This window comes from Mauremys mutica, chromosome 5 (genome assembly GCF_020497125.1).
Source record: "Mauremys mutica isolate MM-2020 ecotype Southern chromosome 5, ASM2049712v1, whole genome shotgun sequence".
NCBI lineage: Eukaryota > Metazoa > Chordata > Testudines > Geoemydidae > Mauremys > Mauremys mutica.
In genome coordinates this window covers 17,380,511-17,407,640 of record NC_059076.1, presented here as the reverse complement: position 1 = coordinate 17,407,640, position 27,130 = coordinate 17,380,511, and the positions used below count along the sequence as shown (strand labels likewise).

The 27,130-nt window shown below is 42.1% G+C and overlaps 1 protein-coding gene across 5 annotated transcripts in view; it reads left to right on the top strand.

The window, feature by feature from the left end:
• The window catches only part of SLC4A4 (solute carrier family 4 member 4), a 303,735-nt gene that overhangs the window by 65,556 nt on the left and 211,049 nt on the right, over window positions 1-27,130 (top strand). For all 5 annotated transcript variants that reach the window (XM_045019895.1, XM_045019894.1, XM_045019896.1 and 2 more), the window contains one exon: window positions 19,848-19,921. In XM_045019895.1, the coding sequence (XP_044875830.1) occupies window positions 19,848-19,921 (74 nt within the window). Of the gene's footprint in view, window positions 1-19,847; window positions 19,922-27,130 lie in introns of those variants that run through there.

Here is a 27,130-nt window from a genome sequence, read left to right as displayed (position 1 = left end):
AGGATCCGAATTTCTTCAGATTCATATAATTGCTATCTACTGCAATGAGCTATTCATTCTTGGGCTGCTAACTAAGACAGATCTGCATGTCACACTCTATTCTCGGCATAAACCTGCTCTTCCATTTTTGTAAAATCATGTACTTGTTAATCATTGCAGCCCTCAAGAACCCAAGTCTTTGTGGTGGAGTTAAACCCAGTTTAGTGGGTACATTCATGGAATTTAATTTTCCTTTGGGGTTCTGGTAAGAAAAATTGAGCGATTTATGATCTGACAGTAAATTATGAAACAAATTACATTTAATTATAAATCAGTACAGCTCCTCTAGTTTCCTCTGTTATCTTCTATTTTGTTGTCGTTGCTTTAATTAATTAAGGACCACCTTTCCCGTTTAACCTAAGTTGGACTCCGTAGTTGGGGACAATTTTAAAACTGCACTTTGTCACTTTTACATCAGAGCTCCTGCCTGCAAATCTAGGACTTTGATATTCACCTTACCTAAATGGTGAGTGACCTAGGTGGAAAACTGTGCTTATAAATATGGAGTCCACTGTCTGAAATCTGGCTCTGAGTGTACAGTGCAGAATATAACTTTTTATCGGTTACAGGTTATTGCTGCTAATCTGATGAATGAACTAATCTAACTAAAGTTTGACATGACTCTACTGATGTTCAGCCTCCACCACCTGTACCAGAGTTTAAGTTTGACATTTTTCTGCATGTTAGCACAGTGAGCCAGTATTAAGTCATAAATCCTAGTCGGTTTGTATGTGCAACTGATTTGGATGGCTTTTTCCATGGTTTTTGACCCTTGTGTTCTGCACCTTTGGTTTAAGTCACTACTTCTTCTTGAAGAAAATAGAAAATAGATTAATTTGGATTATACTGATAACGTTACATGTTTCTGTGTAACCTTTAGGCAAAAGAAATGGATCTGAGCCCTAACTAGTATATTTTCAATAACATATTTAGCTTTTGATTGTTTCTCATTGTAGATACAGAAGTAGAATTTAAATACCCTAAATAAGGTCATTTTTACCATTAGTGTGTTTTAGTTTTTATCATCTCTGGAGTTTCTTGATCTCAGTGTTTCTAATCTTAGTATTTAACCTTGATCAGAAGGTTTCGGTTAACTGCTTTTTATTATACCTGAAGCTATAAAACTAACACTTCAGCTACATTGTTAAACCCTTATATCAAAAGCCAAGCATTCTGGGTCGGTCACTGAGGTTGTAAATATAATTGGTCTCTGTGTGTAGGTTGGAGTTGTGTAATGCTTGCTTAACAGCCAAGTGACAAGTAGTGTTTCAGTATATTGAATCACCTCTTGGTGCACTGGGATTGGGTAAAACCCATGTGTGCTAAATGTGAATTCATATGAATATGTGTTGAAATAAAAATTTCACACACACATTTCACTTAAGCCCCAGGGTACACAGATGTTTTTGTAACCACAATGCTTGTTATAAAATTAAACTGACAGGTTCCATTTTGGACAATTGCTGTCCTCAGCTGTGACCGCTATAAGCACTCTAGAACAGTAGCACTGTCATACTGACCATCCTCGGGGATTGTCTGTTTCTAGCCAGAAACAATAATAGCAGGAGACAAAGATATGTAGTCATTCTCTCCAATACTTAATGAAAGCATTCATTTGAAAGTCTTAATGGCACAAACATAGAGTATATAGGTTTCAGAGTAGCAGCCGTGTTAGTCTGTAGCCGCAAAAAGAACAGGAGTACTTGTGGCACCTTAGAGACTAACACATTTATTTCAGCATAAACTTTCGTGGGCGACAGCTTCGTGGCCAAACCGGACAGTCTCTACATAAAAGAATAAATGGACACAAATCAGATGTCAAGAATTATAACGTTCAGAAACCAGTCGGAGAGCACTTCAGTCTCCCTGGTTACTTGATTACAGACCTAAAAGTTGCAATATTACAACAAAAAAACCTTCAAAAACAGACTCCAATGAGAAAAAGCAGAATTGGAATTAATTTGCAAAATGGACACCATTAAATTAGGCTTGAATAAAGACTGGGAGTGGATGGGTCACTACACAAAGTAAAACTATTTCCCCCCCCTACTGTTCCTCACAGCTTCTTGTCAATTGGACCATCTTGATTACCACTACAAAGTTTTTTTTTTTTTTCTTCTCTCCTCCTGGCAATAGCTCAGCTTAACTGATCACTCTCATTAGAGTGTGTATGGTAACACCCATTGTTTCATGTTCTGTGTGTGGGTGTGTGTGTGTATAATATATATAATCTTCCTACTGTATTTTCCATTGCATGCATCCAATGAAGTGGGCGATAGCCCATGAAAGTTTATGCTCAAATAAATTTTGGTCTCTAAGGTGCCACAAGTACTCCTGTTCTTTTTATAGAGTATATTGTGTCCTGAGAACGGCATTATATGTGTTATGCAACATCTCATGATCTATATGGGTGATGGTGTGTGACTATCCTGGATGAATTGTGAATGATCTGATCTACAGTAGCAGTTCCTCCTCGATACCATAAAATGAACAGTATAATGTTCTTGAAACAGGGACTCCAAACAAATCAGGGGAATGGAATTTTCACACAGTAAGCACTTGTATAAACAAATTTATAATGTTGGGAAAGTCAAGGAAGTATAGCAGTCAAATAGGCTGAATGTGCTAGAGTGCTTTATTCATAATGTTGTATTTCAACAGGCTCAATTCTGCCACCCTTACTTATTCTAATTGGGACTACTCACATAGCCTCAATCCAGCAAAGTGTTTTAAGCGTCAGCTTAATCTTAAGCCTGTAACCCTGTTTGGGTTGGGAAGGAATTTTCCCCCAGGTCAGATTTGCAGATACCCTGGGCATCTCCCCCAACCCCTTTGCAGCTTGGGGCAAGGGTCTCTTGCTGGTTTGGATTAGAGTAAATGGTGGACTCTCTGTAACTTTGATTACATGATTTGAGATTTCAGTAACTCAGCCACTGGCTATGGGTCTATTACAGGAATGGGTGGGTGAGGTTCTGTGGCGTGCAGGAGGTCAGATTGGATGATCATGGTGGGCCCTTTTGGCCTTAATGTCTGAGTCTGCTGCTGATTTCAGTGGGACTGCTCTTGCTCAAAGCTAAGCCTGTGTTGAAATGCTTTTCTGGATTCAAGCCTATCTGAGCAGCCCCATTGAAATGAATGGATGAAATGCATGGCAAGGTAATTGAATAAGGGTGACAGAATGGGATCCTTAGTAGGCATAAAAACCTTTCTTTTGGCCAACATTTAGACCCTGCTATAAATTGACTGTTTTCTAGGGTTGAAATTCCCCTCAATGCTGATGGCCTGGCCTGCACATGGTCCTGTGTGACACACACAAACCCTTAATCAGGGGGTTAATTGTGGTGTGAAAGGTATATGGGGCCTTATGCAGTGAATTTCACTTTGAAGACCTATTGGATGGCATCAGTAGTAATAGGAAAATATTTAGTTATTAGCAAGATTTTAAGTTAAAGTGCTTTCACTTTATTTCTCTAATACATTAGTGACACACCATCAAAGCAAGTATGAAAGGGGAAAATTAATCTTGTTTCAAGGCCAGTAGGCTAACTGTAGAAATACGGTATTGGGATGAACTGGGGAGTGAGTCTGTGCACCACTTCGGAATTGTGGATAATTGTATGAAACTGTTGGGGAAAGCCTATATGTATGTGGATTCCCCATTAGTCAGCGGAGTTGTTATGTCTCTGTCAGGCCAGAGACAATGGTGGTCAGGGCTCAATAGTCGTCTATTCAAAGTGGAACCCCTCGGGGCAACCAGTTTGCTCTAGCTGGGAGAAGACGTTTTCTCCTCTGGTCTGAAAGGAGTGGGTTGTGAGAGCAGTGGAAAATTACCAAAAGCCTGAAGACAAGAAGCAGGTGACCCCCCAGCAGAAGTCTATAAAGTAGTTCACAGGGGAAACTGGAGAAAGAGACATCTTAAGATAAGATGCAGGGGCAGGATAGGGGAGGGGGCAGAAGATCCTGGTGACCTTCCAGACAGAACACTCGTGATTTCCCCCATGGACTCTCAAGTGATGGATGAGCTAGTGATGGACATTGTGTTTTAGGATGTTTTATTTTGTGCTTTGCAGGATTAAGTATAAATGAGCATAAAGGTGTTAGACTGGGGTGGGTGGATGGACTGCCTTGCAACTGCTATGGGCCCCTGACAGAGTTAACCTGTATCCAGAAGCTTTGCACCTTTGGGGTGGACTTTTGGGAGACTGGTGTGTTTAAGTACTGGAGAGTCTGAAGGGTCAATGCTGCACCCAGAGGTGCTAGGCAGCTGGCTAACGGGTTCCAACACTTGGGTTGGGGGTGTGCCAAACAGAAGGACTGCTCACTGAGCGTGTGTCTAGGGAGTAGAGACTGTGGCAGTGGCTAGCCTGTGTTCAGGTGCCAGGAGCTTGAAACACCCAGGAGATCCAGAGCACAGGGGCTTTGATTCTTCTCACAGCAGTCCTCATGCATGTCCAGGAAAGGGCCCACTAGGATCTGTGACTTTGCTATGCATAAAGATTTCCCTATAGCTGCATACATGTTTTTTGTTTAGAGAGGCTAAAAATTAGTATCGGCCACCTTCCTTCCGTACTCTTGTCTGAATATTAACAGTGATCAATATGCAATATAAGTTATGATTGTTGAACTCATCTGATTTATGGAAGCAAGGATAATCGGATTCAAACAACATATCAGTCTTCCATATCATGGAAGACATTTTCAGAGCTTCTGTGGCCTTTGCTGGATGGTGTATTTTATATTTAGTCTTAGACTGATAGAAGATTAGGGTTGGAAGAGACCTCAGAAGGTCATCTAGTTAAGCCCCCTGCTTAAAGCAGGACCAACCCCAACTAAATCATCCCAGCCAGGGCTTTGTTAAGATGGGCCTTAAAAACCTCTAAGGATGGAGATTCCATCACCTCACTAGGTAACCCATTCCAGTGCTTCACCACCCTCCTAGTGAAATAGTTTTTCCTAATATCTAACCTAGATCTCCCACACTGCAACTTGCCCATAGAAATGGATTATGACACCTTTTTGAGGAGAAGCTGAGTTCCGGTGCTATCTCTCATTTCAGTCAAGAGTGATTTCATTTAGTGTGATAGGAGAAGTTTTGTACTATGATTTTTGGTGTGGAAATGCTTCCTTTTAGTTAATGCATTACTCTGATTCTCTCTCTCCTTTTTCAGTTTAATGTGGATAGCTAGCATAACTAGAAAGGATTAACATAAAAAGTGATGAAAAACATTTTAATCTGAAAAATGATCCATTAGGAAGGTTAGATTGCTTTTTTTAAAATAGTGCATTACACAGATTAAAACATACCCTTTTTAAGAGAAACTTAGAGTTTTGAATCCAAAGCGAAGGAAGAGAAAAGCCTAATGAGATCAGGTTAATTATTTGTGTGACTCAGAAATAGGATTTTAAAAAAATCCTAAAATGTTAAGTGGGAGAAGGAGGAAAGCACCACTTAGTTATATTTTTATGAAACGGACTTTCAAAATGGTTACTTCAGAGATTGATCCATAACACATTGATGTCAATGGAATTTTTTCCATTGACTCCACCGGGCTTTGAATTGGGCCCTGGATGCTCTCTGATCTTGCATCACAGACAGTCCAGTTTGATTATATACAGCTGTAGTAAAGCAGTACCTTGAAAATACAGTTTTATGTGCAATACACATACATTAATCGGCACATAACTTTGAATATCAGCTAAAAATTTTAAAATGGGAATGGCATATTAGACTCTTGAACAAAATCATAGGCCCTTAGGAATCATTGCAAAACAAAACCTTTTTGTTCTTTAAATTTCGTTTGGGTTGTCACCACCACCTCTCCATCAAAAGTTCAGTGTTTAATTTTGGTTCAAGATATGGAATCAGAAAAACTGCTCTGTGGAAATTCTAGCCTGTGTCTTGTAATATCTTCTCCAGAGACTGAATAAAGAAATGTCTTGTTGTAGCTTTTACAAGTAAGTTAGGGGAGCTCAAAGTCCATTCTATTCACTGAAGATTAACTGTACATCATACTTTTTATTAAAAAGCAGTGCAATACCAACTCTTGCACATCACTCTCAAAATGTACACACTAGTGAGCATCCTGAGTCCCTTGTGGTCCTCAGGTAATGGTGAGATATGTGGGTCTCTGGGGTTGGTAGATTTCTGTACAAGTAAAACCAGCTGTTTTACACTGTTTTTGCTTTTCCACATTTGCAAATGTCTTCTGTTAACCAGGACAAAGGATTTAGTATTTTCTTGAGGCCTGATCCTGTGAGGTGACAAGCACCCTCAACTTAGCAGAGGCTGCTTAACATCTTCCAGGAGATGCTCAGCACCTTTCAGGATCAGAACCTGGCTTTGAAAATTCCAGGAATAGATTTGAAGTCTTGAACTGTGGTATCAATCCAGCTTTTCTGGCTCTAGTCCAAGGATAATGATTCCACTTAGTAGAGCAGTACAAATGCAAGATAATGGGTACAGATAACCAGGATTTAATATTATATTAGAGTATTTTCCTTTTACCTTTAAACCACTGTATTCTGACTTTGTCACTTATAAAGCAGTTCATTGTTAATAGGTGTCTCCCAGAAACTGGCGTATAGTGTTACAAAGCTCAGCTGGAGCACAGCTGGCTGTAATCAGGCAACAAATTTCAGGGTGTTACCTGCAACTGGCATTTTAAGATGCATATGTCTCCGCCATATTGGTGACTGTTGGTAACGTTGACTTCTCTTGGTATTTTCAAAAGCACAAAATCAGGTATCCAAATGCCATTGACCCCCCAGTTGGAGTGGGGAACAGAGTTCTCATTTGTACCTTTCAAAATCTCCTCCCTCTATTCTTAAAGTAGGTTCCAAGGGAAAGATGGCCAGGTGAAGTTTGTGGGAATGAACTTCTGGGTCTCCAATATTTAGATATCTATGGCTAGTGGTATAAAATATTTTATTGTTATGAGATTGGGATGATCCGATTTACTTATTTGTGTGGCAAGACCAGGAGCAAGTTATGCCAATTCATGCCAATTAAGTGCTGATCGCACACTTCTGATTGCATGACCTGCCCCCAACCCTTCCTTGGTAGTTACTGTAACAACAAGGATAGAAATGGAAGCATCATCCTATAGATTTGGAAGCAGTTGAAGCTAGCTTAACATCAGCATTAATAGGGACGTGTTCCTCAGACCAGCTTGCTTGAATAGCTGTAAAATTTCTACAAGAACCTAAACATAAATCCTCTGAAAATGTAGGATACACATGCTCTCAATTTCAAATACATACACTTCATTCTCAGAGCTGTGATTTCTCATATCTGTATCTGGCAGTTAATAAATATTATGTCCCTAAATGTGTAAATATTTCACCTAATTATCTGACCAATTGGGAACTTTAAATAATCAGCACCATTATTTTGGCAAAATAAACTTTTAATATTTCATTTTACTATGATGTCCAGAAAATGGCCTGATATACTGAAATTATAAGGACAATACCTCTTTAGAGTTTTTGTGACTGCAGCCACTGAATGTATTTAATCACGGTTAGTCAGGTCCCCGATTCAGCAGTGCACTGAGGCAGTGCTTATTAATGGGATGTAAGTATGTGCTTAAAGTTACACACACTTGAGTGGTCTGCCGAGTCGGGTCCAGAATCTGATCTTTCACACTGATAGATTGCACCATGTGTAGGTGGCTGATCAAGAAAATGGCAGATGAAATTAATTGTTGATAAATGCAAAGTAATGCATACTGGGAAATATAATCCCAATTTTATTTGTGTGTGTGTGTATGTGTAAAAACAACGGGGTCTAAATTAGCTGTTACCTCTCAGGAAAGATCTTGAAGTTATTGTGGCTAGTTCCTTGAAAACGTGCTCAGTGTTCAGCAGCAGTCAAAAAAGCTAACAATGTTAGGAACAATTTGGAAAGGGATAGAAAATAAGACAGAGTATCATCTTGCCCCTATGTAAATCCATAGTTCGCCCACATCTTGAATACTGCAAGATGTTCTGGTCACCCCATCTCAAAAAAGATATATTCGAATTGGAAAAGTTAGAGAAGAAGAACAAAAATGACTAAGTCTACGGAACAGCTGTCCTCTGAGGGGAGATTAAAAAGACTGTGACTATTCAGTTGTTTCTTTTCCAAGCTGAGGGGTGATATGATAGAGGTCTATAAAATCATGAAGGAGGTTGTGGAATCTCCGTCTCTGGAGATATTTAAGAGTAGGTTAGATAAATGTCTATCGGGGATGGTCTAGACAGTGTTTGGTCCTGCCATGAGGGCAGGGGACTGGACTTGATGACCTCTCAAGGTCCCTTCCAGTCCTAGAATCTATGAAGGGTGTGGAGAACATGAATAAGGAAGTGTTAGTTACCCTAACACACAAACCATGGTCACCCAATGAGATGAATAGGCAGCAAGTCTAAAACAAACATAAGGAAGTACTATTTCACACAATGCACAGTCAACCTGTAGAACTCATTGCTGGGGATGTTGTGAAGGCCAAAAGTATAACTGGATTAAAAAAATGAATTGGATAAATTCATGGAGAATAGGTCCATCAACAGCTATTAGCTAAGATGGTCAGAGATTCAATGCCATGCTCTGGATGTCCCTTAACCTGTGACTTCCAGAAGCTGGGACTGGATGACAGGATGGATCACTCGATAAATTGTCCTGTTGTGTTCGCTCACTCTGTAGCATCTGTCATTGGCCACTGTCAGAAACAGGATACTGGGCTAGATGGACCATTGGTCTGATCCAATATGGCCGTTCTTATGATAACATAAAGGCTCCTTTACCAGCTGTCCTGCACTGTTCATTGTGATAGGTGTACATGACCAACACATTTATGTGGTATATACCAAAAAGGAAGGTGAGTCTCCAAGGTGTCACATGCCCTTTGGGTGAAGACGTGATCCACGGAGTTCTGCCACACCAATAAGCAAGTGCTTTTACTGCATCCTGGTGACATACACCAACAACTGTTGTGGAAGCAATCAGATGGGGTCCATATTTAATACTTACTATGAAATAAAAATAGTCCATGCTACTTTGGAGTTGCTTTGGCTCTGCCATCTCAGCCTTTTCCTGTACAGGATACATGAAACCTCTTAGATTTTTGTTTTATTTTGGTTTTAGTTACTCCAACTTGTCTAGAAAATGTATCTCACTAGATACTTACGTGGCTCACTGTAGTATCTGAGCACCTCTGTATCTCACAGTGGTGTCACGAGGATAAGATCTGTGAAGTGGACTCCCCCATTTTACAGAAGGGGAAACTGAGGCACAAGGAAGCTGAAATGACTTGGTCAAGATGACAAAAGAAAGCTGAAACTGAGCTGGGAGTTGAACCTAGCTCTCTTAAGTCCAAGTCTAGTGCGCTATGGTGTTATGTCATCCCTCAGTCCCATAGCAGAAAGGTGTGTTTTTTAGGATTTAAACCCAGTAGATTATCAAGAGTTACTTTTGAAAGGGAGCTAGTTTTGTATTCGTAAAGAAGAATAAAATAGTTGGGGACCTCTCTGGAGTAGAATGGAAGAGTGGTTTTTTTTTTTTTTTGTCCCTGCTGATCATAGCCTCTTGCTGAGAGCGTACACAAGTAAATTGTTTTATAACCAAAGGAAAAATACATTTAAGATAACTATCTGATTTATAAACACACAAACCAGGCCATTCAGAGTGAAGAGTGATTGAACAGCTCATACTTCATTTCTTGCAGCCCATATGTGAATTTCTGTTGAGAAAAGTAGACAAAATGAACCCAATGAGGAATTGGTTACATGTATAAATGTTTTTCTTCAACAAAAAATCAGATAAGAGCTGCAAGGTAATCAATTCCTCATTAGGATTTAATCTAGTTAATCTCCCCTTCCATTTAGTATCTGAACCCCTCCCAAATATTTAAAAGTAGAAGTAATAACTTCTCTTTCTCTTTCTTCCTTATTAGCCTTCGGAAGAAACAGCTTGATTAGTTTGCAGGGTTTTTGTTTGTGAGGGTAACAGAATGAGGAAAAGCTCAGTCTCATCACTGTGGTTTTGCATTCAGCTCTGGGAGTGACAAGGGCCAGAGTGACTCGCCTCTTTAGGGGAAGGGAGTGCCAGAATCTGGGTCCCTCTCCAGTGACTATTGTGTGTCTCACTTTGATGAACCTCCTGCACTGGTCAACAATTTCATTGTTCCAGTGGAACGTAGCTGTCATGGAAGGAGTAGTGGTCGGGTAGCCAGCTCTGGACCCTTGGAGAAGCCAGTGCAGGGAGTGGTGTATTGGTGATGTGCTCGTGGCAATCTGTGTTCAGGATATGTGGTGTCAGCCATGTATATGAGAAGCAGAAGCCTAGAGGTCACAAGTGCTTGGATCAGGATGGCCAGCTTTGTGACAATAAGATTGCTTGCTATCTGCTGGGCAGTCGCAAATGGAAGAAGGATGTCTTTTGCCGCTCTTGGTGTTCGGATAGCCAGTAGCCCCGAGTCCAAAGGGCCCCCAAGTCTGCAGACAGATATAGTCTGAAGGCAGCTGCCCTTGGGACTGAGACATGTTGTTCTAAAGGAGGCAGACTCTTCAGTTGAAAGTTGTGTATGAAGAGTAGAGAGCAAGGTTAGCTTCTGCAGGGGACACTGTTTTCTCAAGTGTTAGATTCCGCAGCCTCCCCATCAATGATGGAAATTGTAGGAAAAGAAGATCTAGCAGATTAATGAAATCTAGGCCCTGCAAAGCAAATGGCCTTTATGAAGGTACAGGCCTCAGTTCAGGCTTTGTTACCCAATTCCCACTTTTCTGTATACAGGTCTCATTTGGCAGTGAGTAGAGGTCTTATTTCTTAGGATTGGGAGTCCATGTTTCACAGTCAGTGCTGAACTGACCTCCCTCCAGAGTTCTGCTAATATTGTTTATGTTTTGGCCAATAGGCATTGCTATTAAGTGACTTGATGTTCACAATCTCCTTTCCTCCTTGGAGCCTTTTCATGCTTTCAACCCCTGCTGACTTCATTGATTGCAAAGGGATTGCTATTTTAAACTTGGTTCTCTCATTGGAAGAGCTGTATGCTACCCACATAGGTTGCTTGAGCTGGCTGAATGTCTTTACATTAAGTCTAAAGCTTTTTTGGGTTTCTTCCCGAGTTTAAAACATATTTAAAACGAGAATAATAACAAAGTCATATCAGAAACTTCTCATTTATTATCTGTGTTCTCTAGCAATGTTGCACATTTATTAACTTGCGTTGGTTGTGTCTCAATCTGATAATCAGTACTGTCACATCAGCTTTTCTGCTCTTCTTATTACAATCATCTTCTTCTCTCCTGTCATAAATTATAAAGGTATAAAAAGCACTAGTGTTGATTACTCTCCGTGTGAAGGACTGAATTAAGTTCTTTACAATAAACTATTTCAATTAAACATGTAACAAGGCAGTACTTTTGCTGTAGCATGGCTTATTTGCATAAAACACATTCTTCACCGCCTCTGTGCTTAGGCTATATAGCCAAAAGGTGGCAGCACTCCATCTGTTTAGTTGTTCTGTATTTTGTAGAGAAACAACCTTTTTCTTTAAAACCCATTTCAGAAACCTTCCTTCAGTCTTCACCTTCCCACTATAACTTCCAATGTTTGTATTAAACAGAGCTGTTCTGCATCTTGCAAACTTTCCAGACCCTGAAAATGATTTCCATTAGCATATGAGGCAGGCTTTCTGAGTCAGAGGTTCTAAATGTGTCCTATTGTATAGAAACAAACATTCAAACAGATCGTCTTTTTTTAAAAAAAGATTCCTTTCTTGCATTGTAGACTGAGCAGTGATGCCTAAATTGAAGATCTCAACTGTGAGTAGTATGACAAATATAATATAGAAAAATTAATACTTCAGTGCTATAATAACTTTCTAATGGTGGTCTCAGAACATGTTATATACTCTAAGCCTCATTACATTACTGTGAGTTGGGCATGAATTTTCTCTAGTTTAGTGCTGGGGAAATTGTCTGAGGCCTTATCTACACTAAAGAGAAAAGTAGATCTAAGCTACGCAATTCGAGTTATGTGAATAGCATAACTCCAGTCAACGTAGCTTAGATCTACTTATCACAGCGTCCACGCTACGCGATGTCGACGGGAGACGCTCTCCCATCGACTCACCTTACTCTTCTCGATCCAGTGGAATATAGGAGTCAACGGGAGAGCGATTGGTGGTCAATTTAAGGGGTCTTCACTAGACCTACTAAATCGACCACTGATGCATCGATCTCCTCACATCGATCCCCTGATAAGTGTAGACAAGCCCTGAGGTTGTTTGCTTTGTTCAGGATCACTCAAGAAGATGTTGTCAGTTGGGACTTGTGCGCCTAACTCTCTCAGAAGCTTTTGAATTCCACCCAAAATCCACATCTCCTCCCAGTTAGGTACTTTAACAACAAGACCATCCATGGCAGGAGCTTTAGAATGTAATGTGCAAAGTGGAGACCACTAAAGAAACTTGAGGAGAAGAAGAAGAGGGGTCAGAGGCAAGGAACAAGAGTTCTCTGGTGGTTTCAAAACAACAAAAATCCATTAAACAAATTAATACTGAGGCACTGCATGTCCTTTAAGTTGGGTTCGATCATACTGGAACTGAACTTTCTGAGGTGCTTCCCCTGGCATGACTACAGCCTCACTGAGAACTACGCAGAGTAGGGAGCCTTACTTACCTGATTATCCCTTGGGAGGTCATCTGATTTTTTTTGGAATAGCAAAACCTCAGGTTTTCCCACCACTTCACACTACTTCCCTTCCTCCAGCTTTTCCTTTTGCCCACTGTTAAACCATCGTGCCCTCTTGATCCTATGTTGTAGCCACCATTCTTATGGACTTAGGAGTGGCTGAGACTCCCTTTAGACTAGTCAGTCCTGCTTCTAAATTGGCTACTAGAGGGTTCCTGTGGATTCTAGCACTCAGCAGGGGAAGGCATGTACATTATCACTTGAGCTGGATGCTGTATCTGATATATGATGATGGACTTTGGTCAAAATCTCACTTATGTAGGGTGGGATTTTTCAGAAGTGCTCCCGATTGGCCCAGCTCAGCTCCTGCAGAAGTCAACAAGTTAACCTTTTTTTGCCCCCAATTTTTTCCCATTAGAAAATTTGATTTTCCCAAATCTAGAAAATGGAAAACAGACTTTTTTTGGTCTTCAACAACTGATACAAAACAGTGTAAGTCAAAATGAAAAATTTCTTCCCAGCTCTAGCAGTTGCCATTGATGTCAGAGTTAGGCCACATGCTTTTGAAAATCCCACCCATATGGCATGTCCTTACCGGGATAGCAAGCCTACTCCACTCTTCCTCTTCTCTCTTAGGGTAGGTCTACACTACGGGATTATTCCGAATTTACATAAACCGGTTTAGCAAAACAGATTGTATAAAATCGAGTGCGAGCGGCCACACTAAACACATTAAATCGGTGGTGTGTGTCCACGGTCCGAGGCTAGCGTCGATTTCTGGAGTGTTGCACTGTGGGTAGCTATTCCGTAGCTATCCCATAGTTCCCGCAGCCTCCCCTGCCCCTTGGAATTTCCGGGTTGAGATCCCAGTGCCTGATGGGGCAAAAATCATTGTCGCGGGTGGTTCTGGGTAAATGTCGTCAGTAACTCCTTCCTCTGGGAAAGCAACGGCAGACAATCATTTCAAGCCCGTTTTCCCTGGATTGCCCTGGCAGACGCCATAGCATAGCAATCGTGGAGCCTGTTTTGCCTTTTGTGACTGTCACCGTATGTGTACTAGATGCCGCTGACAGAGGCGATTCAGCAGCGCTACACAGCAGCATGCTTTTGCTTTTGCATGACAGCAGAGATGGTTACCAGCCATACTGTACCATCTACCATACCATAAATTGGTAATAAGATGATCATGGTTACCAGTCCTTTTGCACTGCACCATTTGCTGCTGTCATAAGTGCCCCTGGCTGAGATCAGCCAGGGGCGCAAAAGCCAAAATTGGGAATGACTCCCTGAGTCAATTCCTCCTTTTTGGTATCTAAAAATAGAATCAGTCCTGCCTAGAATATGGGCAAGTGTACTAGAGAACCACTGTATCATAGAACCAGAGAGCACAGCTGCTCTGTGTCAGATCCTGCAGAAATTATGAGCTGTATGCTATTCACAGGGGGTGCTCCTGCAACAACCCCACCTGTTGATTCCGTTCTTCCCCCAGCCTTCCTGGGCTACCGTAGCATTGTCCCCCCACTTGTGTGATGAAGTAATAAAGAATGCAGGAATAAGACACAGTGACTTGTTAGTGAGAAATGAGTGGAAGGCAGCCTCCAGCTGCTATGATAGTCCAGACAGGACATTAAGCAGTGTGGAGGAGAGGAGCCCAGCATCGCACTGCTAGTCCAGGGGCAATTGAATCTTTTCTTTACACATGAAGGGTGGGGGCTGATGGAGCTCAGCCCCCTGTTGCTATGATGAGGACGGTTACCAGCCATACTGCACCATCTACCAGGAAAAATTATGGCCAGGCGCCCTTGATCGACCTCGCGGATGCTAGTCGGCATGGTTACCAGTCCTTTTGCACTGCCCCATATGCCAATAGGCTGATGATGACGATGTATATCAGCCATATTGCACCATCAGCCACCCATCAGCAAGGATGTTGGTGTTGAGTGCTGCAGCATCGCGTCTATCTGCAGCATTCAGTAAAGATAGGGTGACATGTAAAAGAGTCAAGAGAGGATTGTTTTCCCTTTCACTTCTGGGGGGGTGGGGGGGTGCGTAAATTGCCGAGCTATGCCCTGACCCACCGCGGACACTGTGTTTGACCCTAGAAGCATTTGGAGCTCAGCCAAGAATGCAAATGCTTTTCGGAGACTGCAGGAACTGTGGGATAGCTTGAGTCCTCCAGTCCATGAGCGTCCATTTGATTCTTTGGCTTTCCGTTACGCTTGTCACGCAGCAGTGCGCTGAGTCCCTGCTATGGTGTCTGTCTGGAGATTTTTTAAAAATGATTTTGAATTTCGTCTTCTGTAACGGAGCGCTGATAGAACAGATTTGCCTGCCTTTACAGCAATCACATCCGCATGGTCCATGCTGGAGCTCTTTCTTTATTTTGATTTTTAACTGCATCGCCACATGTGTTGATTGGAGCTCCACGCTGGGCAAACAGGAAATATTCAAAAATTCGCGGGGCTTTTCCTGTCTACCTGGCCGCTGCATCCGAGTTCAGATTGCTGTCCAGAGCGGTCAGTGGTGCACTGTGGGATACCACCCGGAGGCCAATACCGTCGATCTGCGGCCACACTAACCCTAATCTGATATGGTAATTCCGATACTAGCGCTACTCCTCTCGTTAGGGAGGAGTACAGAAACCGGTTTAAAGAGCCCTTTATATAGATATAAAGGGCCTCTCAGTGTGGACGGGTGTGGCGTTAAATCGGTTTTACGCTCCTAAAACCGGTTTAAACGCCTAGTGTAGACCAGGCCTTTGAGTTGAGACCCTTTCCTCTCTCAGGACCAAGACTCTGTTCCATCCAATAGCTCTAGCTTTTTCCACTATGGGACAGGGCAGCTTGCTCTACCTTGCAGCCACGGTATGCTGGTGGGGGAGAATTGTGTATCGTCCTTTTTCCACATCTCCAGTAAACTCTTGAAGATTTTCACCAGTTTTCTTTTTGTGCAACTGCTGTCCCAAATTTAATTTTCTCCCCCCCCCCCAAAAGTTTTTTAGGAGTCTGAACATTTTTTGGTGAAAATTTGCAATGCATCTTTCATGCCAAATTTTGGCCAGAGGGAGTGTTTTGACAATCTGAGACAGGCAGAAAAGTCAATCAGGAGGTGGTACTTCTGGGTGTAATTGTATAAATCCCAGTGGATTAAACACAAGGCTGGGAGCCAAGGCCGTCAGCTCAGTGCCACTGACAGCTGCCGCCTCAAGCTTATCCATCAATCAGTGAATGGTGGTATTGAACAATGATTGTGACAGAACACAGTCTGGCTGCACTCCCAGGTAGGAAACCATTCTGCTCTGAGATCCTGAATATACCAGTGACATTGTCTGGCGAATTGTTGCAGCTGATCTGGTTGAGCGATAAGCAATGGTTTGAACCCCTACCCATTATCATCAAGCGGCCTCCAGCTCTGCATTACAACCAGCTCCGTATCAGCCAGTCCAGGCGAGGCACCGATATTTGGGCAGCGTCATAGTGCTGGAAGAAAAGATGTGGATGCTTGTATAGAAGCAACTGCCACCATGTTTCAGGCCCTGCAACGGCCTTTGTTGGGGGCCTCGTGACATCAGACTTGCTGTGAAGCTGAGGATCTGTAGAACCACCATTATACAAACTCCATTGTAAGGCAGTGAACATGGGCTCCGACGAAGGCTGAAGAACACTGGATTTATGTTTTTGATTCTTGTTGACTTTGTTAGCTGCTCCGTATCAAGTGGCAGGACAAGATCAGAGATTAGGATATTTGAAGCCAAACTCAGCAACTGCCTCCATCAGCACTGGTTTGGTTTTGATGGTTTTCTTGGTGTGGACATATTATTAGACTGGAAGTCCAGCAGATTCTGAAGCGTGTGCACCAAGGAATGGTGATCAGGTGGGTGCTGAAAGCGTTGGGGACGTGACAGAATTGCCAGTGATGGACATAAACTGAGTTTACCACCTGATCACCTTAAGCCTCTTTCCAGAGATGGATCCAGATGCTGCTCAATTTGCAAGGAGGCCACATGCCTCTGGGATTTGCCATGATGATGATAACCAAGGCAACTGAAGTGAAGTACTAGTTCTGGCCATTCAACCTGTATCTCCTTCTGCAGGTTTTGGTGAAAGCAGAAAGGTTGAAATATGCTGTAAACAGTTAAGGATCCTCTGAAACTAGAAGCTGTTACTGTAAAACCATATAAAATGCCAAAGATATGAGAGTGTGAGTTTGTCCTGAACTGTGTAATGCAGGTGCCTTTAACAGTAATGTCCAAAGACAGCTGTACACTACAGTTTGTCTGCTGGCCGCTTGTCACTCGCTGTTTAGCAGCTGGTAACGCTGCTCTTGACTACCCGGCTTTTCCATCAGCAGCTGGAGGGGGACACCTGAGGGGAAGTGGAGGGAGATGTTTCTCTTCCTCTCATAATAAAAGTTCTTATAGCTGAAGATTTTCATGATGATTCTCATGTGATCTGTATGTAATGGTGCGGTGTCACTCAAAGTAGCTTAAAGGGACTGTCTGATTAAAACCACATTTTAAAAGCCCCAAACTTGCCAGTGTTACATATGCTATTTTAGATTATTCAAATAGAATTTTAAAAACTAAATCTTCCCTTTACCATTCATTCACCTTGTCCACATTTCACTCCTTGTGGGCAGTTCTGTTCTTTTTCCCCCTAGTCGCCGTCACTCTTTGGTTACGCTACATTACCACAATACTGCAATGTTTGGCGAGTGGGGCAATGTTTAAAACTGGACAGGAAATAATTTTTGAAAATATTCCTATTGATATGTTTATAAAACACATTCATAAACACACACACAATCGGGGTTCTGAATGAATTGATATTACTTCTTTAAAAGAGGATCTTCTCCTTTGACATATTGGCAGAGCAGTTTGTGAGGAAGCCTCTGTAAGAATAGACGTTTTGTGAAGTAATCAAGGGAGAAATACATGTGTATTAGGTTTCTATTTGGTCTGAAAATTCAGTGCCATCTGTTCCAGATGTTTTCAGCTGCATTTATAGCAAGCAACTGCTGTGCTGTTTAAAAAGAAAAACAGTTTATTTTACACTCATTTTCTCTCTGACCCATTGCACATAGACGACCAGCCATGGAATCAGTTCCTTTGTCTGCGTAACAAAAGTTGCGCAAATATTGTTGAATAATTTAATAAATGTGAACTCTGGGGCAAGGCTTTTGTGCGTGTGCTGGCTTTGTATTGTTAGCTGCTAATGCTAGCTTGTAGAGAATGTTAAGTCTTATCTCATCGTGCAGGGGAACAGCAGCTTGTAAAATGGTACAATGTTCATACGTTGTAAAATCATAGGAATTTATCCTCCAGAACAGACTTCTGGTTACCTGCTACATACAGTATGTGAGGAAACCTCACAGACTATACTAACTAGAGATGGGCCTGTGCTGCAAAAATCAGAATTGGATCCAAACTTTGTGGGTGCCAGGATCTGGGGTGTTGGTTTGGGCTCATCTCTAGAATGAAACATATCAGATGGTGCTCTAGTAATTATTGTTGTACAGTAGTCCAGAAGAAACAAATGCACTGCAGGTGTTCAGTTATTGGTTTTGAATCTGGCCCCGTCTTCTCTGCGCCTTCCCCTATATGAAATACTCGGGAATCTGCTGTGCGAAGTGAGCTAATAGCTAAAGGCTACAATAATGTGGATGTTACTAACTGAGTCCAAGATGGAGGAAAACACAAGTGTTGATGGGAGAATTGCTGGTAAACTGTTAGCTGGAAAATGGAGAGACGGGGAATTATGAAGCTTATTGGCTTATAAAATTTTTGGAATGGCTTTTGCTCAGAGAAAGCTTGACCTCCTGTAGCAAAGCAGACACCCTAGTAAACAAATTTGTTTGCTAGGTCTCTATATGCGCAAGATTACCCTGAGCTCTTGAAGATCTAAATCAATTTACTGGTAGCTGCTGTTGCTTTTAGAGCATGATTAGAAGACCTGATAATGTGTTAGTATGTTCTCCAGGGATTCCCCCACTTCGGGCTGGCCCTCTGAGCCTTTGCAGGAAGGGTGCAATGTTTTGTTTCCCAAATGCATCTGTCTTTCACAGTTGGAAGAACACTTTAGGCCGCAGTTCTGCAGTGTTGCACGCTCTGGAAAGCCTCATTGACTTCAGCGCTGCTTGCAGTGTGTAAATTAAGAACGTGTATTTGATTATCACTGAATGGTTTCCCTATCCTAAGAATGGTAAAGGTTGACAAATGTTTACTTATCTACATTAAATATAATTTAAAGTATTTAGCAAAGTATGTTGCAGGCTTCCTTTAATTTTGACTGTTACTCTTGATTATTTGCCAGTCAGAAGTAGGTTTACAAACACTTGTTTGGGAAGGGTCAGCGATCTTATTTAGTAGTGAAATTGTATAGTGAAAATCACATTTAATGGAACAGGAAGGCTTCCTGGCATTGTTATAAAATTAGGAACAAATGGGAGGTGAGGGGAGAAGGAAAGGGGAAAGAGAAATGAAAGAAAGAAATTTAGAATATCAATACGTGAATGAATGGCCGGCACACACCAATGACTGTTGTGATGGCCCGACTTGCTGTAGCTTGGTCTCTGGATAATCCTCAGATGTCAGATTTCCGTAAGGCCAACATGTGACACAAAGCTTGCCTCTCCACAGAGAAGTGTGCTTTGCTGGTATTAAGAGGCTGGCTGGCGCCTCGTTTCTCACCGTGCATGAGAATGTGTGTGTCTCTGTCTGTCTGTATGCACTATGTATGTCTGTCTGTGTAGGTGGCTCTATAGGCAGTGTGTTTTTAGAAGAGCTTTTAAGTGAAACCGGATTTCCACAAGCTATTGGCTAGTGTACAGACGCACCAAACTACTATGTGCGTCTCTTTTTTAAAAGAAAAGACTCCGAGCTGGGATTACCTTTCTCACCTGCTACCACTGATGCCCTCTCAAGGTTAGAGTTTGAGCTACGTGGGACCAGCTTAATACCAAACGGCATTCAAAAGCAGCTGCATGAAGGAACAGCAGACACGGAAAGAAGAGCAACAGCACCCACCCAATAACATGAACAATAGTTTGCAGGTTAACCTGCCCAGGAGTTGGGCTGGTTCAAATAGCTCACTCCAGGAGAAGTCTGAGCACTCTTTTTTTCTTTTCTATTACTACAGAATGGAGGATGAGGCGGTGCTGGACAGAGGGGCCTCCTTCCTTAAGCATGTATGCGACGAAGAAGAAGTGGAAGGTAAGAGATCTATATTTCTTGGGGTTAATGTGTCTCTTTAAAATTTATATATTGGAGCAAAACAAATTGTCACAGGCAGATTCAGTGAAAAGGGATAGTTTTTTCTGAACAATTAAGCTTAAAAATGATTGAAATGGCGGCAGCCAGAATTAGCGTGGACCTGACTCTTTACACCTTAACTCTCACTTTGAAAACGGGATGCTTTATGTGCTGCTGCCATTCTTCCTTTTTTATTTCCAAAATAACATTCACATGCCTCCACAGAATAGCCATGAGATGCTGTGTGTTTTTACATAAATGCATTTCACAGCACTTACGAATCAATATCGCATCTTGTATAGCATACATTGGCAGGCCTGACAATGGAGGAGACCCTTGCACAAAATAGTCCCAGCTGAGTCGGTATTGAGTGCTGGCCCCTGGGCGCCAGACTCAGGGCACTAAGAGGATCATTTTCTGTGGGATTCTTTCGGCTTAGAAGAAATACAGGCCATGACTTTCTGTGAGAAAAGGGACCTGTTTAACTAGGCCAAGAGTTGCCCTAAATTTAAAGAAATGAACAAGAGCGTCTGAAAATTTTTTTTTGCATAAACTAAATATATTTGTGTAACTCCTGCCAAACTATGAAAGTAGTTTTAGAAAATATATGCAAAATACAGCGATTGGGTCTCTAAGTGCAACTATCAAGCTTCCAGCAATTCAAACCAATCATTTCAATGAAAAATAGCCTGGAAACTGCCAGGTATGAGAAGCGCAGTGTTTTGTTTCCTCAGCTATGTCAGCTGTGCTCCGTAGCTATAAAAATCACCCTGTTGGTTTTAACTAGGCCATTTACTGTCTATAGGGGTTGGGGTGAGAGGGTCTCTTGTTAGAGGATACGGACCCCCACGGGTGTGAAAGCTTTGGCACAGAGTGTAGACATGTAATTTTTTCTTTAAATGTTTCTCCATATTTTAAAGCCTAAAATGGTGACAAGCCCTGTAACTGCAGGTGGAAACAATGTAAATAAAACCTGCCCTCTGCCCCCCAGATAATAAAACACAGTTATAGGTGTAAGGAGCAGAGCAGCAAAAGGTCATGCCAACCCCCTAAAGGTGTATTAAAAATAGAAGGGTTTTGGGTGGCTGTTAAGACTATGATTTTCTATCTGACCCTTCTTCAATATTCTTTCCAGGCAAATATGCAAATGTGATCAATCATTAAAGAATCACAGTCCAATTGTTATCACCTTGCTGGGGGCAGGGAGTAAGAGGAGATGAAGTATCAATATAATTCTTCAGCACAGGAGACTGGGAACTGTAACTCCAGGTCTGAGCCTTTTGATAGACTCAAACTTTGGGTTGTATAACTAACTCCCTTGTTCTCATTAATGGCAGTGCCTAGGTACTACAGTGAAACTTCTTAAACACCCCAGATAACTAGTTAAGGAAGCTAGCACATGTACATTTTTGAATATTTGCAGTGTAGCAACTGCCATTGTATCGGAATAGGAACAGGTGTGCTAATGTGAAAAGACTTCGAGTTGCCACTTCACCTCTGCTGTTTGGGGCATGGGTTGTCCTTTTTGTATGTGCTTTGACAGTACCGGGCACATTTTGGGCACTTTGCCATATAAATAATTATTCACATGTGTTGGCCTTTTGTATATGTTGCATTTGCCTAACCAAAAACACACCACACATGCATGTGCCTAATTTACCTGTAACAGTAACACAAATGGGAACTATATGAGAGCATATGCCCTTATGGCATGTCCCCAGACTTTGAAGCTAATTTAAGATCTCTGTGTGTTTCTGGCCATTTCCTGCTTATTGTCATAGAGAAGTTATCATTTCACTTCTGATGTTAATGGGTAAATGCTACCTGCCTACCTTGCTTTAATATCAAAAGGGCATAAGTAATAACTACAATATATTTTTTTTTTTAATGAAGAGCTGCTTTGTTGGCGGCTGGCTCACGTCGTATAGAGATGCTCGGAAATATGGCTCAGCATATTTTACTGAGGTTACTTCCCGATTCCATTTCAGAGAATGGGAAAATGTAAGCATTATTGCGAGAATGAGGAACAGACAGAGCTCCAGGGTCAAGTTTTTCAGAAAAGAAAAGCAGCCCCTTTTATCTACAGCACTGTACATTCCTTTCTTAAAAGGTAGTGACGTATTCCTAAAATTCCACTAAGTTAGGAATCTAGATATGTGAGACAGATTACTTAACTTGTTTTGGAACAAGGGAAAAAGTTAAGCTCCACCTTATCCTTTGTGATAAGATCTTGCCTCTCTAACTCCCCTCAAGCCAGTAGTAGCTCTGACTTCATAGTGGGGTGGAGGATACTTGATTTCAAGTTTGGCAACTCAGTTAAACCTGTGAAGAAGGAGGGGCACTCTGACAGGGTTCAGGTATGTAGGTGAATGTGGCCTGCATTTCCGCAAGTTTCCCCCCACCCTGTATCCATCGACTTTAATAAGTTAGGGATGCCATGAAGTTGGATGCAGTATTGGAACCTGACTAGAATAGAAATCTGTTACACTGGAAATTTCTGTGTGGATCTCATCAATGTTAAGGGGAGTTATCTATATAAACGTCTGTACACATGGATCGGAGAAACATGGAACTTAATTAGGGACTTTGCAACAAGAGAAACTTTAATAAAAAAAAAAACAACAAACCTCCCAACCCCTAAAACCATTTGCCACTTTTGCTAAACCCTTTTTTCTTTTGCTTGCCCCTGTTGTGATGTCAGTGGATTTGTATTATCACACATTTGGGGTGTGTGTGAAATTGTGTAATGTCATAAAATGCTACCTTTAATTTTGCTTCACTCAAAACATCACTTATTTTGCAGTAACAGTGGGAGACTTTGTGAATTACTGATTGATTCTTTTTTTTTTAAATATAGTATAAATGAACAAGTGAAATTAAAAGATCTAAGCAAGGAAAAATCCACCACAGAATGTACTTTGTTCATTTGTTTTGATAACTTAGTTTAGTTTAAATTGGAGAATAGCAGAGAGAGCTGCGTTTTTGTGTCTTCAAAACCTCCACAGACTCTGATTTTGCTGTTGCAAAATTAGGAGTGATTACTTAAAGTGTAAGCTCTGTGGGGCAGAGACTGTCTTGTTTTGTATCTGTGCAGCACCTAGCATATTGAGGGGCCCCCAGATATAGACAAGGCCCTCAGTGCTGCCACAATACAAATAGTAAATAATAATAGCAGTGGGGGTTTGGATTTCAATTCTGGTTTTTATGTGAACCTTCAAACTTTGAGAGAGTTCATATAAAAGATTTCTGTTTTGGCTCCTTTCTCGTTTTAATTCTGTTATGCTTCGTATACTATTAAATCTGCTGTAGTACAGCTTGGATAAACTCTCAAGTCTTGATTCTATACAAATGCAGTAGACCCTACCTTAACTTTTATTAACTATTACCTTAAAGTGGTCTAATAGGAGGTTCTTTGCATGATACCATCTTTCTAACATTTGATAGCTTGACACTAGTAAATCTACCAGCATGTTTACCATCCGTTTTTTTCAGCTTATGGCTAATCTTCTTTATCTGTAGGCGAGATGTGACTCTAGTCTGCTGCAAATGTCTTTTATCTGTTGGCAGGGTAGCTGGCAGACTTTAGTGTTATCTTAAAATGTGCTGGTGTCGTGTATGACATCAGTGCTTTCTCACTTCCGCTGCTGCGACACTTTAATGTCCTATTTGAAGGGCTCTGATCATCTAACCTCCTGGATGGCACAGACTACCCACATGCTAAACATTAAAAGTCCTTTGAGGATGAAAAGGCACTGTATAAGTGCTGAGTGGCCTTTCTTTTAAAGGAATATTAAATTCTCCAGTGACAGAGCCTAGTAGTACAAATTATTTTACATCAAATCTGAGGAAAGTGTTTTGTAATACCATAATGGCAGTAACATGGCTTTTTTAACCCCTCTTTTAAAGGGAGAAGATAGGAATTGCTGATCTGCTTAATGAAAGGCAATGAGCAAACACTCAGCCAGCATTAAAAACACTTAATATGGTATTAAATGATCAATTTAAAAACAATCCATCTCTGTGCAAAAGTGACACGAATGAGATGCGCACCTGCTCTCCAACTTGGCAGCTAACCAAACCTGGCTGAAGGCCATGCTAGTTGAAATGGTGACAGTCAGACTGCAGCATTGTGCCCCTTGGTCTGCTGGTGTGAGAGAGTGTTCCAAGTGGAGGGCTTTGGATGTACTAATGGAGGCAAACCAGCGCTCTAGGCCTGCCAAGGGAGCTGCCTGCACAGACTCCAGCTTGACAGGCAGATTTGCTGGGACTGTGCAGGCTGATCCCTTTTCAGGATCAGGGCCCATACTCTTTAACTGTATGCATCATAATATACACTTACTGTGTGTAGAGCAGGGGTTCTCAACCTTTTTCTTTGAGTCCCCTCCACCCAAATATGCTATAAAAACTCCATGGCCCACCTGTGCCACCACAACTGGTTTTCTGCATATAAAAGCCAGGGCTGGCGTTAAGGGGTAGAAAGCGGGGCAGTTGCCTGGGGCCCCACACCACAAGGGGCCCCGCAAAGCTACATTGCCCAGGCTTCGGATTTAGCCCCAGGTGGCATGGCCCCGGGCTTCAGCCCTGCACGGCGGAGCTTCGGCTTTCTGCCTTGGGCCCTAATGAGTCCAACACTGGCCCTGCTTGGTGGAGTCCCTGAAACCGGCTTGCGGCCCCCACGGGGCACCGGACCCCTGGTTGAGAACGGCTGGTGTATGGGACAGTGCTATGGCCAGCTTACCCCATCAGGTTATTGGTCCGCTGCCTCAGTTTCCCCAGAGAAGTACATGTAGACTCGTGGTTTATGTCACATCCCCTTCTTTGGCTCTGATTTGCTAAGAAAACATAACAGTTCAAACATAACTGCCAATACAAATCTGCCAGCCCTCTCCCCAGGCTTTGAAGTTCCTTCCCCAAACCATTTCATTTCTAAAGCCTCTCCTAGCTGAGACTTGTTCTGCTCCCACTTGGCTTGTATGGATTCCACTGGCCCTGGGTTCTCCTCTTTCTGTATGAATAGCCACTCTCTTATAATAAGTGCTGCACCCCAGCAGTTCTCATGTGACCCCGGTCGTTTGACTCAGCGGCAGGCCAGAACCTGGAAACAGGATGCTGGGACATACGTGTGCCCAGGAACCATGAGCACCATTCGCAGATCTCAAGTTGCTCTACAGATTTTACAAACTTTCTGTTGGACTCTCTTCCCCCATTGCTGGCATATGTCTCCTCTGGGGTGAGAGACAGCAACTCTTCATTAGTCTCCAAACACTACATGACTGCTTAGGACAGAAAATGAAGAGTATATAAAATTGGCCTGTCTCTGCTGTGCTTGATACTCCATCCCTTTCTGAATTCCTGCAGGTTATTTGTAAACGAATAACCTAAAATACATATACAGAAGGTCAGACTAAATGATCACTATGCTCCCTTTCTGGTCTTGGACTCTAAATCTAGGAAAACTTAAAATATGGCAGGGAATATGGCAGGGAGGTCCAGTCACGGCTGTGGAATTTCTAATGGAAGACGGAGTTGTATTTTAGTGACTTTTCATTTTGGTTTACTGACATCCTGGGCTCATTTTTAATTTTCTTCTCATTAATGATCTAGAAATAAATACTGAAAAGCTACCTAAGCCAATACCTGCTAAAGGGAAAGAAAGACCAGTTAAAACTGATAATCTGTGCAATAAATCAAAACCTATAGAAACGAAGTGAAGCTATTCTTAATTATACCTCATAAATGACAAAACTTATCAAACAAAACAAAAAGGCTCCTGGGAAGCAAAAGGTAAAAAATAACAGACAATAGACTGAATGAATAAACTCTATTCATTTAATCAGTTCTAATTTCAAACCGGAGTAGAAAAGATCCCAAGGAGGGCAATGAATATGGAATGCTGGAGAGCTTCCATCAGAGGAGAGAATAGTAAGAGGAAAGACAAGTTAGCGTATAAGATAACAAAGGGTATAGAGAGAAGGCCCAGTGGGTGCTTCTGTTTAACCATTCCTCATGAAACAAGAACGAGAGGGCAAGTAGAGCAAAGACATATGGAAAGGAGAGGATGAGCCTGAGAGGTCAAAGTTGGAGGTGGAGAGGAGTGAGAGGAACAGAAATAGAATGGGCCTAGTGGATAAAGTCAGAATTTAGGACCAATCCTGGTTTCTTGCTTGACTTTCCCTGTTTGTGTGTTCACTGGCAATTGGGAAAGAATCTTACTCCTGGTCTAAGGGAAAGAGAAATATTCATCGCTTTGATCTATGGGCCTGTAAGCAGCAAAGCTGGGCTTACTCTGGTGAGTACTGCCAGGGCTGCCTTGTAACTCAGTGGTGCTAATATGGGCTCTCTGTGTTCTAGAATTCTCTTAACGATTTCTAGGGTGTGTGTGTGTTCTCTTCCCGTGGGTCTGGTGGTATTCCAAGACTTTTTGGACAATATTGTGGGTATAAGAGGCAGTGTAAAGGGATTTTAAAGTGAGCACACTTAATATTTATGCTCACTTGAAGGCCCCTTTACCGTGACAGAGCAGAGCAAAGTGGCCTGGATATAAAATGAGAATCAGACTATTTAGGGTACATCTACGCTGCAACACCCCCCCCCCCCAACAACCCTGTAGCAGTGAGTCTTAGAATCCAGTTCAACTGACTGGGGCTAGAGTAGTATTGTATACATTCCTGCTTGGGCTGGAGCCTGGGCACTGAAACCTGGCAAGGGGGGTGGTTCTCAGAGCCCAGGCTCCAGCCTGAGTGGGACTGTCTACACTACTACATTTTAGCCCCGTAGCACGAGTCCCAGAAGCCCTACTCAGTTGACCCAGACTCAGACTCACTGCCACGAGTGTGATGCTTTTTGTGCAGCCATAAGCGTGGAGGGTGGATGTGGAGATTCATGGGGGGCCCTGTATCAAGGAGCCTGACCTTGGAGTACTCCAGAATCTAGGTGCAGTCTCCCTTTTAAAAGAAAACTGCGTCCTCAATATAGTTAACCATAATTGCATACCCAGAAGCAGCGTGCCATTAGGATGGACTCATGATGTACACCAGTACTGCAGAATTAGGTGCATGATAAGGGCTTTTATGGAGGCACCCAGCATTTGCCAAAATCAGAGGCAGGGTACTGGACTAGGTGGATCTTGATCTGTTCTGGTCCATCATTTCTTGTGTCCATCATCTTTCT